General features: G+C 32.6%; 1 protein-coding gene across 5 annotated transcripts in view; it reads left to right on the plus strand.

The window, feature by feature from the left end:
• EPHA7 (EPH receptor A7) overlaps positions 1 to 14,615 on the plus strand; it is a 208,271-nt gene that overhangs the window by 59,786 nt on the left and 133,870 nt on the right. For all 5 annotated transcript variants that reach the window (XM_003769297.3, XM_031964515.1, XM_012549221.2 and 2 more), the window contains exons 4-5: positions 12,538 to 12,693; positions 14,277 to 14,612. In XM_003769297.3, the coding sequence (XP_003769345.2) occupies positions 12,538 to 12,693; positions 14,277 to 14,612 (492 nt within the window). The remainder of the gene's footprint in view (positions 1 to 12,537; positions 12,694 to 14,276; positions 14,613 to 14,615) is intronic.

A 14,615-nucleotide genomic window follows, 5' to 3' on the forward strand; every position in this document is an offset into this window, starting at 1 on the left:
TTTCAAGTAAAGATTTTGCATGGAATAATAAGAGAAAAGAGCTTTTAGAAGTAAACCATTTTTAGTTATGACAATGGACAAAAAGCAATTGAAATTTTGTCTGTCATTTGGAAAATATATTGTGATTTTATTGCAAATGTCTAACTTGTTACATAATATATAGCTCTGATTTTTTAAAAATCTGCATCATTGATACAACTGCTGTGAGCCACTTTTTAAAGATTTCTTTTTATTTTAGGTTTTGTTTAAGTGTCATGAATCACATTTCAGTCATTCTATATAATTAGGAAGTGCAGAATTGTCATCAACTGTCGTTTCAAAAAAATTAAGTTCCTCAAAATCCTTTTTCAAAGGTATGAGTTTGTAACACTATTGAAATTTAAAAGTGTGTTAATTGGGAGGGGTGTAAGAAAATACTCCACCAATGTCATTCTATACTAAACTATTTATATTTTTCTTTACTACTATGTACTAGAACTAGGATTTAATGCTGTGTCTTTATGATACAAAAATAAGTAGTCATTTCAGTCACAGAAAAAAAATCACTATTATATAACATCCTAGTAATAAAATAAACAGTCAATGGACCAAACTTTCTCAATTTCAACCTCCCATTTGGGTACAAGAAGTCAATGTCAGTATTCTGTGTTTACTGAGCAGCTTTCTTACTGAGCATATTATGGATTGTGTCTATGCTAGCTCCTTCAAATCTATTTTTAAAAAAGAATTGAGTTATAAAATGGGATTTTTCATCAGGCTATATTCTGCCATCCTTGCTTCATTTTACTTGCAAGTATTCAGGCTTGAGTAGAGCTCCGGATCCCTCTGATGCATCATCTTAGAAATGTCATGCTGCAGGGAGGACTAATTTCCCTTTGATCTATATAGAATATTCCACTGACATAACAGAAATGATTATTTAGTTCCTGAAATATTCAGACTGCTCCAGGGTGATCAATTAGTTCCTCCACAAGGAGCTCTTTTGAGTTAGGTCAGTAGGATTGATTTGTCCCTATTTTATAGGTGACTAAATCAGCTGAGAAGACCTAGAAAAATTAGTTGTGGAAGAAGACTGGTGATTGTAGTTTTTAACTATTTGAAAACTATTTTGAAACTGATCATGGATAACCGGTTTCATAGTAATTGTTTAAAATGTTTCTATAAAGCCTTTAAAAACAAGTTCTTAAGATTAACTAAGCTAACTATAAGCCCTTTGCAGTTATGAGTTTTTAAGCACAATGTAATGAAAGTGTGCTGAATTTAGAGTCAGAGAACTTTGTTTTGTAGCTCTGTCAAAGTGATACTGCTCAATTTTTCTCAGTTGTAGAGTGAGAGAGATTAGAGTAGATGACCTTAAAGGTCCTTTCCATATCTAAATCTGTAGTCCTACAATCTTACTCAAAGGCTTTAGGAGTGAGGAAACTAATTATTGAGATTGTTGTTGTTCAACTATTTTAATCATGTCTGACTCTTTGTGGACCCCATTTCGGAAGTTTCTTGGCAAAGATACTGGAGTAATTTACTATTTTATTCTCCAGCTCATTTCACAGAAAATAAAGCTGAAACAGAGTTAAGTGACTTGCCCAGAGTCGAGAAGCTAGTACATGTCTAAGGCCACATTTGAACTCATATCTTCTTGACTCCAAGTTTGATGCTCTGTCCACTGAACCTAATTACTGAACTTATTGAAAAGGATTTTTCATATTAATTTGTACATAATTTCTTGTATCTCTAGACAGTTTTTAAAACATCAACAGAGGGAGCAGAAATGTTTATCCTGATCTAACTTCTGCAGCCATATCTGTCTACCATTAGCTGTTCCTTTTTCCCTTCCTATTCCAACACATAATGAACTTTTTTTTTTTACATTTTGCCACTGGTTTCATGATTAATTGTTATGAGAATATATTTGCTTTTTTACAGAAAAATCTTAATAGTGAGTATGACATTCTACATTAGTGTTGGGGGGTATAATAAATTACAAAATGATAATTTAAACTTAAGTGATTTGTAAGTTTAGATAGTCTCAAGAAATAAAAATTTAACATATAGCGCAGTGATTTTCCATGCTAATGGAATTCTGAAATTCTTTAGAAGAAATTGTACTTCAAGGTTTCAAAAGACCTGTGATTTTATATTTCCTTTCTCAATAGAGCATACAATTCTTCTACTTCTTAGAAGACCATCTTAGCTGTGTCTCCCCCCCCCCAAAAAAAATAAAGTCATCTTACATCTTTCTGAGGATAAGGCTCATTTAAAATCTGTCATTAGGTTCATATAGGAAGTCTTTCCATCATGGTGAATAAATGTACATTTCCTGAGTATAAGAAGTTGAGAAAATAATTCACAAGTTTAAAGGCAAGGTAGAAAGTAATGTGACATTCAAAATCCTTAGACTATGATATTAAAAAAATTGTCTCAGTTTCCTCAATGGTAAAATAGACATGATGATAATAGTGTCTATCTCCCATAATTGTTGTAAGAATGAATGAAATATTTATAAAACTCTTTGAATACCTTTAGGCACTATATCTGTAAATATTAATGGTACTAGTAATTATAATTAATCACAGTCCATGCTCTGTTTTCTCAACTAACCATTCTAGTTGTAAATAATTCTCAAAGAAATATGATTTTAGAACAGCCACTACTATTTAAGAAATAAAATCATTTGCTGCTAGGATTACAAATGTTCTTATTTATAAATAACTGTAGTGTTATTCCTTTTATATGTATGTATACCTAAAACCATGTAGAACCATTTACATTAATAAGGTCAAAGAATGACTAAAATTTACATATATCTTAATATAATGTCTTATCAGGAACATAAAAAGGCAGGATAAAATAGAAGAGGAAATATTAATACAATAGTCAGTTATGCTTTTTGTGAGTTCTTGCTCATGATGATGTTTTAGATCAAAACTTAAATTATGGATAGTGCCCCATATGGAGCCACATAACTGAATGTGGATTGTGATATTATGATTTTATTATCAGTAAATATTTGATTTGTATACCTATATATCTGAGGCTGTGTTAGAAAGAAAAGATATAGCGAGTAGAAAAAGTTAAAGTCCTATTTTAGACCAATATTAATTACTGTAACTGTCAATTGGAAACCTTTTTCATTGCATTCCCATTCCCAACACACCTTTTACTATATCTTGATTTCTAAGGGTTACTGCTCTTGTCATTGGACAAAAGTGTCAATGAAATATTTTGTATTATTTAATTCTTTTTGAAGTCAATTTGTCTATTTTCTGTCAAATGGAATTTAGTCTAATGAAAGGATTTTGTATAGCTGTATCTGAGGATAGTTACTCACACCCAATCAACCAACAACCAAAATAACAATAAGATAATACATTTTTCAGCTGTACAGTGGTTCTTAGGGCAAGAGACCTGAAGATGTTATTTTAGGGAGGTTCCAGTATCTTTTCTTAGAAATAACATGCACCTTCTGTGTATTAGAAGTTTGAGTATTTCATTGTTTAGAGAGTAAAATTTTCACTAAATTATTGAAGAAGACATTTGCATTTGGGGAACTTCAGAACAGATATGGGAATACATCTCCCCCAGTTTTTTTTTCAAAAAGGTAAAGAACCATGGGTATAGAACATTATATATAATGTCAGATTTGTTTGATATATTGTTTATGTTTGATAAAATATTTTTTCTTCCTCTTTTCAAAAACAATGTCTTTATTAGAAAGAATAATTTATTGAGAGGGCCTGGGGTGAGGATAGAATGAGAAGTGTAGGTAATGTAAACAAATGTTATCAGTTGAAAATTATTTTTTAAAGAGAATGTGTACATCTTTGAATATATCATAGACGTTTTGACAACAATGGCACAATGAACTGGAGAGGCGAGGAACAAGTCAGAGAAATTCTTGACAGCAACAGTAAACATTGTCAAGGATGGTATGCAGACACTGGACAGCCCTATTTAGATATGTCATTCACACTTTTTGCTGAGGCACCATTAAAAAGACTTGAGTTTACTTGTGCTTACCATAAAGCCAAAAAATTCTTTTTATTGAAATTTACAGTCTTTATATACTATTTCACCTAAAATATATAAGATAATATAAATATACTTTATGTCTAGACATTAATCATTAACATCATTAATTACAAATATATCATAGATTTATCTTTATAGAACAGAATATACATATATAAATGTATGAATTGCAGAAAGTATAATAGATGATAAATCTGACAAAAATTTATTCTATTTCATTTATCTTTAATAAGTCTACAACTAATATTCCACTAATAAGAAAAGAAAGAGCAGCAATCACAGATCAAACATTTCTGATATAATTCATCTTTGTTTATTAGATTGTGCTTATTTTTTCAGCCACTGGATGTAAAAATCCCCAAAAATTACAGTTATTTTCCTCTAGTACCTCCAAAGGACTTCTACCAATGTTCAACTTCATAATGGATCCAGGCATCTGTACAGACATGCTTGATGAAAATACTACATGTGTTGCAAATAGTCTAACTTTTCTTTCTCTGATCCTCCTATTTTTTTAATTCACTCACCAAAATGCTAGTTACTAATTATTATACCTATGTATCATTCTGATGCTTGGCAATAATAAAGCATAATGATTTTGTGCTTGAATAAAATGACAGAAATGTCTGCAGTTACACACATTTAATATATTCATATTTGGATGCTTTTAATACACATATTTCCATATATATGATCCTAATGTGCTAAAAGAATTTTTCTTCCATTTTAAAATTTTTCTTAATAATATTCAGCACCTGTGACCACAAACTTTATATTTTACATGCTTATATTTCCAAAATGTCACAAGTTTTTAGTAGGTTAATATGTGAGTTCCCTGACAAATCTTAATATAATCATTACACCATGTTGTTTTCATCTTCCCTGCCTGCTGTTCACTTTCAATGTGAAAAATCATAGTGTATCAGTGACAGGAGGTCTGGATTTGAGGCTGACTTTTGTAATTATTCCCACTGAGGTACTGTCAATAGGATTAAAATAAAGAATCTAGACCTGTCCATCCTAGATGAGGTCAGCAGTATAAGCAGTGGGAGTACAGTTTCTGCAAGCTGTGCTTTCCATCTTACATTATAGAATCATAGGCATTAATATGACACAAATATTTGAAAGCTCCTATGGAGACAGCCTGGCTTTCCTGCATTAGGTGAAATGCCCATCTGCAATAAATAATATAATAGCTTTCATTAGAACCCCTGACTATGGATGTATGTAAATTCTAAAATGTATGAAAATCCAGAGAGTTTCAATTATAGAACAACCCATTTATACTTTATAATTAATAAACTCTTTGCAGCTGCATAACTTCAGCCAGGAAACATCTGCTAAGCCTCATACTTCACACACAGACATACACACACACATAGTTTCTATAGAAAAGGTAGAGCTGAATTGTGCTGAAAATTACAGTACTGGAAATGAAACAAGAATTAAGGAAAGTTAGTTTTGTGGTGTTGTAGTGATCAGAAAGATCAAGGAGCAAGTATAGGTGTGTGAAAAGGAAAAAAGGAAAGCAGTCATTGCTTCCAAAAGAGTTTTAGATATAAAAGGCCAGGGGTGGGAGGTGAGGGATGGATACTAAACTTGTCCATTAATTAATAAGGGGAAATCACAGATACCCAAAAAGCGCAGCTGATCCCTTAAATGTAGCAAGCCATTGGGAAAGTTACTTTTAAAATATCTGCCTCAAAATTAGTCTTTATATTCCTTAACATCTACTTGGTTTGGGGCCTAGAATTATTTAATTCCAGAAAACAGGACCAAACTCATTTGTTCATGATGCCACTACGCCATTCACAAGAAGTTTTGTTTGATGAAGTCATAAATTTTAAAAGTCACTAAAATACAAAAATGAGCAATAAAAAAGCTTTGGATTTCAGTTCTTTCAAACAGGAAACAAACTTTAACTCAGAAGTTAAAAATATAATCTCAGATTTAAAAAATCTGTATATTATACAGAGGCAGCAAAGCTGGGTATAGGCAGAATGTTGGGCTTGAGGTCAGGAAGACAAGTTCAGTTCCCAGTACTAACACTATCTTTATCATCCTGGATAAGTTATTTATGGTTTAAATGCCTTAACAACTTCCTGGGACTTCTCTGCTTTGTTGTATTTAACTTCTTTCAGAGAGTTCCTTAGTTCACAGATTATTTTTATATTATACAATAAAAAAATTACATCCAACTAAGATCTTATCTAGTATAGTAACACATTGGAGGGTGTGTGTGTGTGTGTGTGTGTGTGTGTATTAGTATGTATTTCTGCATGGGACATATTCACATACCAGAAGGAGTTAATACTTTCATAAAATATGACCTTGGAAATTCTTTAGTGCTCAAAACTGAAGTTATGTTACTAGAGGAATCTTCAAACGATTCTTGTCTAAAAATACCTTGCCACAGAATTAACTAACTTAAATACCAGTAAATTCTTTTAAGTTAGTTCCTTTACTTATCTACTATTATATATTTATTGTTGCCTATTTCTTGGAATCCCTTGTAAATCTTGAAAAATGGAGCTGAAGCATCTAAGATGTGGACTCTAAATGACACTCTAGAGGTGGCTGAGTACTTTGTTGTGACTCTAGGGTTCTTGCTGAGCCACAGCTCTGCCGGGCACACAGTAGACACTTAATAAGTACGTGGTATATTGTTTGACTGCAGTACCAGACAAGCCTGGGATATTTACTCCCATTTGAGTGTGTTGATCCAGGAAAATTCTATTCCAGGATAAAGAAAAGGTGTAACCCAGGTGAGGATAGAGAAGGGGGATTAGGCTTCTATGCATTTCTTCCTGGAAAAGGCCCACTTACCAAAATCCTTTCACTGTGATTTGAGCTTACTACATCTATGGTTCTAGGGCAGAAGTTTTCAATTCTCTAAATTACCTTCTTCCCAAACCATTAAAGAATACTGTCTATTTTAAATAAACCACTAGAGAATCATCTTTGGGTTTAGTGATTTAATTAGATGCAAGTCATATGTCTTTGACTATCTTAGTTTTCAGTGCCATGAATGTAATGAAACAACCCTATAATACTGAGAAACATGGTTGTATTTTTTTCCTCGCTGTTTAGTGTTTAAATCCCACATATAATTTGAATTCATATAGCTACTTACAAGTAGCATGTTTCCCCATAAAACATTTAGAAAGATGAAACATTAATTTTTTAAATGATGGAAAATGTGAAAAAATAACAGCAAACTTAGAGATATCATGGTAGATAAACAGCCCCTGTCTGTTCTGCAAAAGGTACATGTGTTTCACAGATTCCCTTTTTCCTTAGAGGTTTCCCATTTAAGTACTGACCAGACCCAAGCTTGCTTAGTTTATGAAATCTGACAAGATTATAGCTCCTGACTGTAGGCTAATGATTTTATGTTGTTTTATTCATTAAGGCCCCAGGGATCGAAAGAATAGAAGAAAGAATGAAACCCAGGCCTCTCTCTTCCTAATACTATAAAACACTGCCATTCATATAATAGGCCAAGATATTATATACACAAAATATTTCAAAGTTTTACACAGATTACAAATATGTATATATTCCACAGAATCTTAAATTATAACATTGCTACATTATTATATTTATTAATATAAAGTTTTTAAAAACTAAAATCTTCAAAAGACAGGAAATTAAAATAGTATGTTTCTTATTGTAACATTAACTTTCCAACATTACACATGCTCTTCTTATTAAAGTTTGGTTCTAGGCAGCTAACAACTATTGAAGAAGTCTGGGAAAAAAAAGAATAAACAGGTTATCATGGAACTGTACTATTCCACACTTACTTGAAATTTTGTTTTGGATGAATTGCACATGTTATCCTCCATATATACTACATATATATATATATAATATGTATATGCATTATATTTATTTATTACAATTATACCTAAATATTTCTCTCAGTATTTCCTGGAAAACTAGCTGAGTTCAAAGAGAAAATAAATTAGCCTTATTTTTTTTTTTTAAGAAAATCTGTAGGAAGGCAACTGGGAAGCCTATCCGCAGGCACAGATTGAATCATGGATCTACCTCTTTGTCCCCAGTTATTTCTTTTAATGTAACCCTGAATCTTTCATTACCTACAGGAACTTTCCAATGGTTTTTCTCTTTAACAACTCTCATCTTTATAATTAAATAAAATCATTAATTCAACAAAAGTCATGTACTTTTTGAAAAGTAACACTACAATATCTGGAGAGAAGAACTTGTGATACACTGAAACAGGAGTCAGGATTTTTGGGTGTGAATTTTGACTATTTATGAATGATCTTCAGCAAGCAGCCTTCTTGATCCTCAGTTTATTCATCAGTAGAATGAAAAAGGGTTTGACTAGATGAACTCTACAATCCCTTTTAACTCTAAAATGAAAGACTTGTTGAGCAGTCTTAATTTATGCCCATATGCCCTCAGTAAGAATTGATAATCATCGTGTGTGTGTATACTCATATATCCTCTTTACAAGCTTCATGAAAATTGTTTCTTTGACTTTACTATTTTCAGTATTATCTAAAAGGAAGTGGCTATGTTAAGTAAAAGGAAAACAGAATCAATTGCAATTGGTTGGCCTTTAAAACAATATTATAGAACGAGTAACAAACGGTTTCTTTTCCTTGTTTCATGATAGCTACATATCTTTTATAATACTGTGATATCTGTATATCTATATCAACATTAGGTGGAAAGCCTAGGATTGTCAAATTGGCTTTAGTGAGTTTTATAGCTACCTGTTTCATGATAGATTCAATGAGGGTGCATGTCAGAAGTTATCAAGGAGAATAAATAGAGTCAATGGATTGTAGGTCTGCAGTGTTAGCTGTGTAGATTGCTGCCCTCTATGCTGAATCTTTCAAACCTTGTATTATAAAATTGTAAATCTCTGGGTTTTCCTTCCTGAATGTGAAATAACATTATACTTATTACTTTATGGACCCTAAAGACAATATATCAAGAGAGTATGCATTTAATATACATTTATAGTCATATAATCTGTAGAATTCTTTTAATATTTGGAATCCCTATTAATTTCTTTCTGGCCTGCAACCCTGAAATAATCAGAAGCACTACTTAATGTCATTAAATAATATGCTAGAACTGTACTGTTGCTTTTTATATTATGAAATCTTCAAGATGAATGGATAGTTATTAAATATCAAAGCAAAGGTCCCTGATTAGAATTAAAGATACTAGACAGAGATAGATACAAGTATTCTAACTGGCTGCCTATAAGAATTCATAAGAAGAAAGGATTCCAGATCATACCAACAGGCAGTTGGAACACCTGAACTGTAATAGGAAATTTGTGCTTAAAAAACACTTGAACTTTCTTTTAAGTGTTCAGATTGTACAACAAGAAATTTATGTTTTTGTTTTGTTGCTTCTTTAATAAATTTTCACTGTCTCTTTATACCATTGATTTGTAATAATGCCTGCTGAGTAAGACAAAATAAGACTTGCAGTGAATTTCTTTGCCTCTTCCACTGCTCTCTGCTCTTAGTAATGCTCTAAGCTAAAGAGGTTATTTTATTTCACCAATGCTTTTTTATCATTGTTGAAACCAAGGAAACTAATCAAAGATTAAGCATTTTGTGGCCATCAGGTTGTTTTTTGATGGTGAATCCAATAATTTAATATAATGCTAAGTATTCCAATATCAATACTTCCTATTTTAGTGCACTTTCATTTCTAACAGTTTAGCATTTATCAGCTCAAACCCCTCCCCCATTTTTTCCATGCAAATGCTTGGAAATTACAATTTGAAATATATATTATATATATATATATATACATATATATATGTACATATATATAAAGGATATGTCTTTTCATCCTTTATCATCCTGATAATTAGAGGCATTATGACACAGTGGTTAGAAAGCTGACCTGACTAAAGAAGGACCTGATTTCAACACCTGATTCAATCACTTGGTGACTGTATAATTCTGAGCCAATAATTTTCCCTCTCAGTTTCCTAGGTAACTTTCTGAGACGCTAAGTTACAGCTCCTGCCACCCACATTGCCAAAGAAAGATTACTTAGAAGTTCCCTGTACCAGTGAAATCACAGATCTTGTCCAAAATAATTACTATTATTACTTGATATATGTTAAGTATCTAGGATGTCCTAGACTGTGCACAAGATTACACAACTTTCTCCTAAAAGATATCACATCCAAATAGGAGGGCTAAGGAGTGTGTCTTACCTACCTTGTTATGTATAGTATGATTCATTTCAATTTATATATACTTAATACATTTTTGCTGATAAAGTTGACACAATATTTTTCTCCCAGGATGCCAATTTTTTGAAATTGTGGTACCTCTGCATAACATCAAATTTTTATATATATATATATATTTTTTTTTCCAGAGCAAATATTTTTCAGAAAATTGAAATGACATTAGCTGCAGTTTTTTTTTAATTTTATTATTTTGTTACATTTTAAGTTTTAAGGATATTGGAGTTGTTCCATATAGCTAGGTAGAGGCAGCAAAGTGGCACAGTGGATAGAGAGCTTAGTGTAGAGTCATGAAGCAGTGAGTTCAAATCCAGCATCAGATATTTCCTAGTTATGTCACTTAAATGCTGATTGCCTCAGTTTCTTCAAATGTAGAATGGTGCTAATAATATAACACCTACTACCTCTGGCTAGTGTGAGGATCATATAAGAAGATATGTGTAAAGCAATAGCCTAGTGTCTGGCACATAGTAGACATTTAATGAAAGCTTTTCTCCTTCCTTTGCTTTCATACCCCCTACCATAGTATATAATATAATGAAAGTTTTAAATGTAATGATGCAATGAAGTTTTAAATGCCTTATGATCATTTTATAAGGTAAGAATCTGGATCAAGAAGGAAACTAACTCAACAAACTAACCCATGTTTTCAGTTTCTTTAGATAGCTACATACATTTTAGCATAATAGCATAAAGGCAATTGTAGAAAACTCCAAGAATTAGAAGGGGCACCTTGAGGTTTCAGATTTTTGTACCTATACAGACCAGAGGGAGTATTACATTTTGTTCTTTCTCTCTTCCTATTGTCTATGTCATTGGAGAAATTGGACACAATACATTGAACCAGGAGTAGAAAGACTAAAAAACAAATATAGATAAAAACATTGACCCAGACATAAAGATAACCATGTGAGGAAGAAAATAGCTTGCACACCAGAGAGAAATGCTGATTATGGTCTCAAGAAAGAAATACCTTTTGTCCACATTATGATCAGAAAGGCCATTCTCCTCTGATGGACAGATGCATAATTGGGAGAGAATGTGCCCTAGACTTGTGGATGGATTTTTTTTTTTCAAATCAACTCCTTTTACTATATACCACTTTTGTAAATGTACTTTATTAATGCACTAATTGTCTGCTGACTGATTGAAATGGGAAGCATACTAATGGGGACTTGTGAGTGACAGTACTTAGTCTGACTGTTCCTCCAGAAACCCCAATAGCTAACCTGCCCACTAGTGTAGATGGGGGGTGTGAAAGCATCCTTACAAAGGGCACTAACTAAAGAAAATTTAAATGCATTAAAGTGCTAAATGGACATTATGTTTATTCTGGTTATCTGATTTAATGGCAAATAGATTTGAATGAGGTAGAGCAATTAAAAAGGTCTAAATTTCAATAGGAGTTTCCCAAGGAATCCTATACTCTTGAGTCTTTCTGAGTGACAATGGTTGCTGTGTTAGCATGGGTGCTCCCTTAACTTTTTTCTCCAAAGGTGAAACAGGGTCATTACCTGTTTACAATTGATGATATACTTTTGTTTCTAATGATGAAGCCATCTTCTAATCATGGCTTTCCTTCAGGCTTGTTAGGTATGAAGACAACTTAATAGAAAACAGTTGAAATTGTATATTTTTAATTGATAAAAACTTAGTTTACTAAATAAGAAGAAAATTTTAATGGATACTGATGACATTTTCATAAGGATTTTAAAATATATTATATTAACCATCCTGAAAGATTCCATCAAAATTTTAATTGTGAATGAAATTAACATGTAAAAATAATATAGCAAGTTATAAATATTTATGTGTATATATGCATGAGATATATACATATTCAGAGTACATAATATACACATATTCAAAAATGCTTATGGAGACCTGTAAAAGGAGCCATGTTTGCTGACATTGAAATCCAAAGTGGGTCTTCATCTTCACAAGCTGCTTATCTTCTGTGTTCATTCTTTAGGACCAAAACTTGGTGGTTTCTTAATGCCAGCTGGTGATACAATGGTACTGCTTACCAGCTGCCTATGCAGTGATATTGCTTGTATGTTTGCAGTTTGCAACTATTGCCATGAAATCGGGTTCCTGGCAAGCGTGGAAAAGAATAAATCAGCATAAAAAGCTTGCTTTTCCATGAGTGTTTGCTTTTCATTGTGTTACACTTGTATTAAATGTCACTGAAATAAACAATTTTTTTCTTGCCCCATTGTTTACCTTTTCATTATGTTTTTCTTTTTTAGCCTGTGGCCGTGGATTCTACAAATCTTCCTCCCAAGATCTTCAGTGTTCTCGCTGTCCAAGTCACAGTTTTTCTGACAAAGAAGGATCCTCACGATGTGATTGTGAAGATGGGTATTACAGAGCTATTTCTGATCCACCATATGTCGCTTGCACAAGTGAGTGGACACAATCGTCAAAAGAAAAATAAGGCTATTGTTTAACCAGCCTGTCTCACTTATTAATATGGTTTTCAGTAAGATATGGAAAAGTAGCTATAAAATAAAAATATTTTAAATAGTTTTATGTAAAAAGGTAAAATTAGACTAACTTGAGACTAATAGACAAAGAGTATGTAGGATCTGAAGAAATCTAGGACAGTGTTCATACTGATGTTACTTTATCCAGATCACTATTTCAAAATGAAGCTTTAAAAGGCCTGTGTTTTCATTACTCTAGATTATCTCTCTACCGATTTGGATTGCTATCTCTCCCAGACTTAACAGAGAATCTTTTTCAATTGCTGTGGATTCAAGAGATTATCACTTGGTCTCCAGGTTTTTGGTGATAAACCTCAGTAAATTTAGATAAGATAGTCAATTTCTGAACCCATATTGGGAAGTTTTTGCTTTTTAATAGCATAGTAGCAGCAGCAAGGTGGGTGTTGTAGATGTGGTGCATGCAATCTTGGAGTCAGGAAGTTGTGAACTTGAATTCAATCTCATATACTAATTTAGCTTTGTGGCTCTGGACAAGTCACTTAATCTCTCTCAGCCTCAGTTTCCTTACTTGTAATATGTAGATAGTGACAGCAATTTCTCACAAGGTTTTGGATGAGGATCAAGTGAGTGCTATAGAAATGCTAGCTTCTATTATTGTGATGGTGGTGGTGATGGTGCTTGTGTTATTGCTATAATTATTGAGACTTTCCAGAGTTTATTATCAAATTATATACCTTTTTAGAACCCAGGGTCAGTCAGGGTCTTAGGACTTCAGTTGAGGATTAAACTAGTATGTTGGATAAATACTTAATTGTATCTAGGGGAACCTGTGCAGACTTTTTCAAAAGCATTTGCACATGTTTCTAACAATTTCTTATTTAAATGAATAAAATGAGAGACTGCTGAGAAACTTGTATGGATTTGAAGTCTGATTAAAAAATAATGGGGCCTGGATTAAAATTCCATCACCAAAAAGAGCAACCTAGAAAGAATGGTCCTTCAATTAATGAAATTTTGAGAGCCCAGAATCCAAAGCTGATCCTTAATACTACTACAAATCACATCAGAGCACACCTAGAATGAACAAATGCATTCTATGCTGTCTGGCTGAAAAGTGCAAAAAATTAAAAATAGCTTCACAATGCAATTTTTGAGGTACTTTAACTGATCTTTTTTGATTGCATGAAAGAAAAATAACTGAAGTCAGTGGCAATAAATACAAAGACAGTTGTTATCCTCTTTCAGTCTTTATATATTAAGTGGAAAATGAAATTTCTTGCCAAGTGAATTTAAGGTTTTTATTATTTATTTTTAATGAAACTTCTGTAGTAAATATAATGAAATGTTTATGTGAAGGAAAGCATTTCAACCAGTTTGTTCTTCAGTAATTAAACCACTAGCTCAATGCCCTACATTGTTTATATATACACACACACACACATATGCATATATATGTATGTGTGTGTGTATATATATATATATATATATATATGTGTGTATATATATATATGTATATAATTTTTTTCCTTTCTTTTTCTAAGGACCTCCATCTGCACCACAGAACCTCATTTTCAACATCAACCAAACCACAGTGAGCTTGGAGTGGAGTCCTCCTGCTGACAATGGGGGAAGAAATGATGTCACCTACCGAGTTTTGTGTAAACGGTGCAGTTGGGAACAAGGTGAATGTGTACCCTGTGGGAGTAACATTGGGTACATGCCCCAGCAAACTGGATTAGCAGATAACTATGTCACTGTCATGGACTTGTTAGCCCATGCCAATTATACTTTTGAAGTTGAAGCTGTCAATGGAGTTTCAGATTTAAGCCGTTCCCAGAGGCTTTTTGCTGCTGTCAGTATCACCACTGGTCAAGCAGGTA

Source organism: Sarcophilus harrisii, chromosome 4 (genome assembly GCF_902635505.1).
Source record: "Sarcophilus harrisii chromosome 4, mSarHar1.11, whole genome shotgun sequence".
Taxonomy (NCBI): domain Eukaryota; kingdom Metazoa; phylum Chordata; class Mammalia; order Dasyuromorphia; family Dasyuridae; genus Sarcophilus; species Sarcophilus harrisii.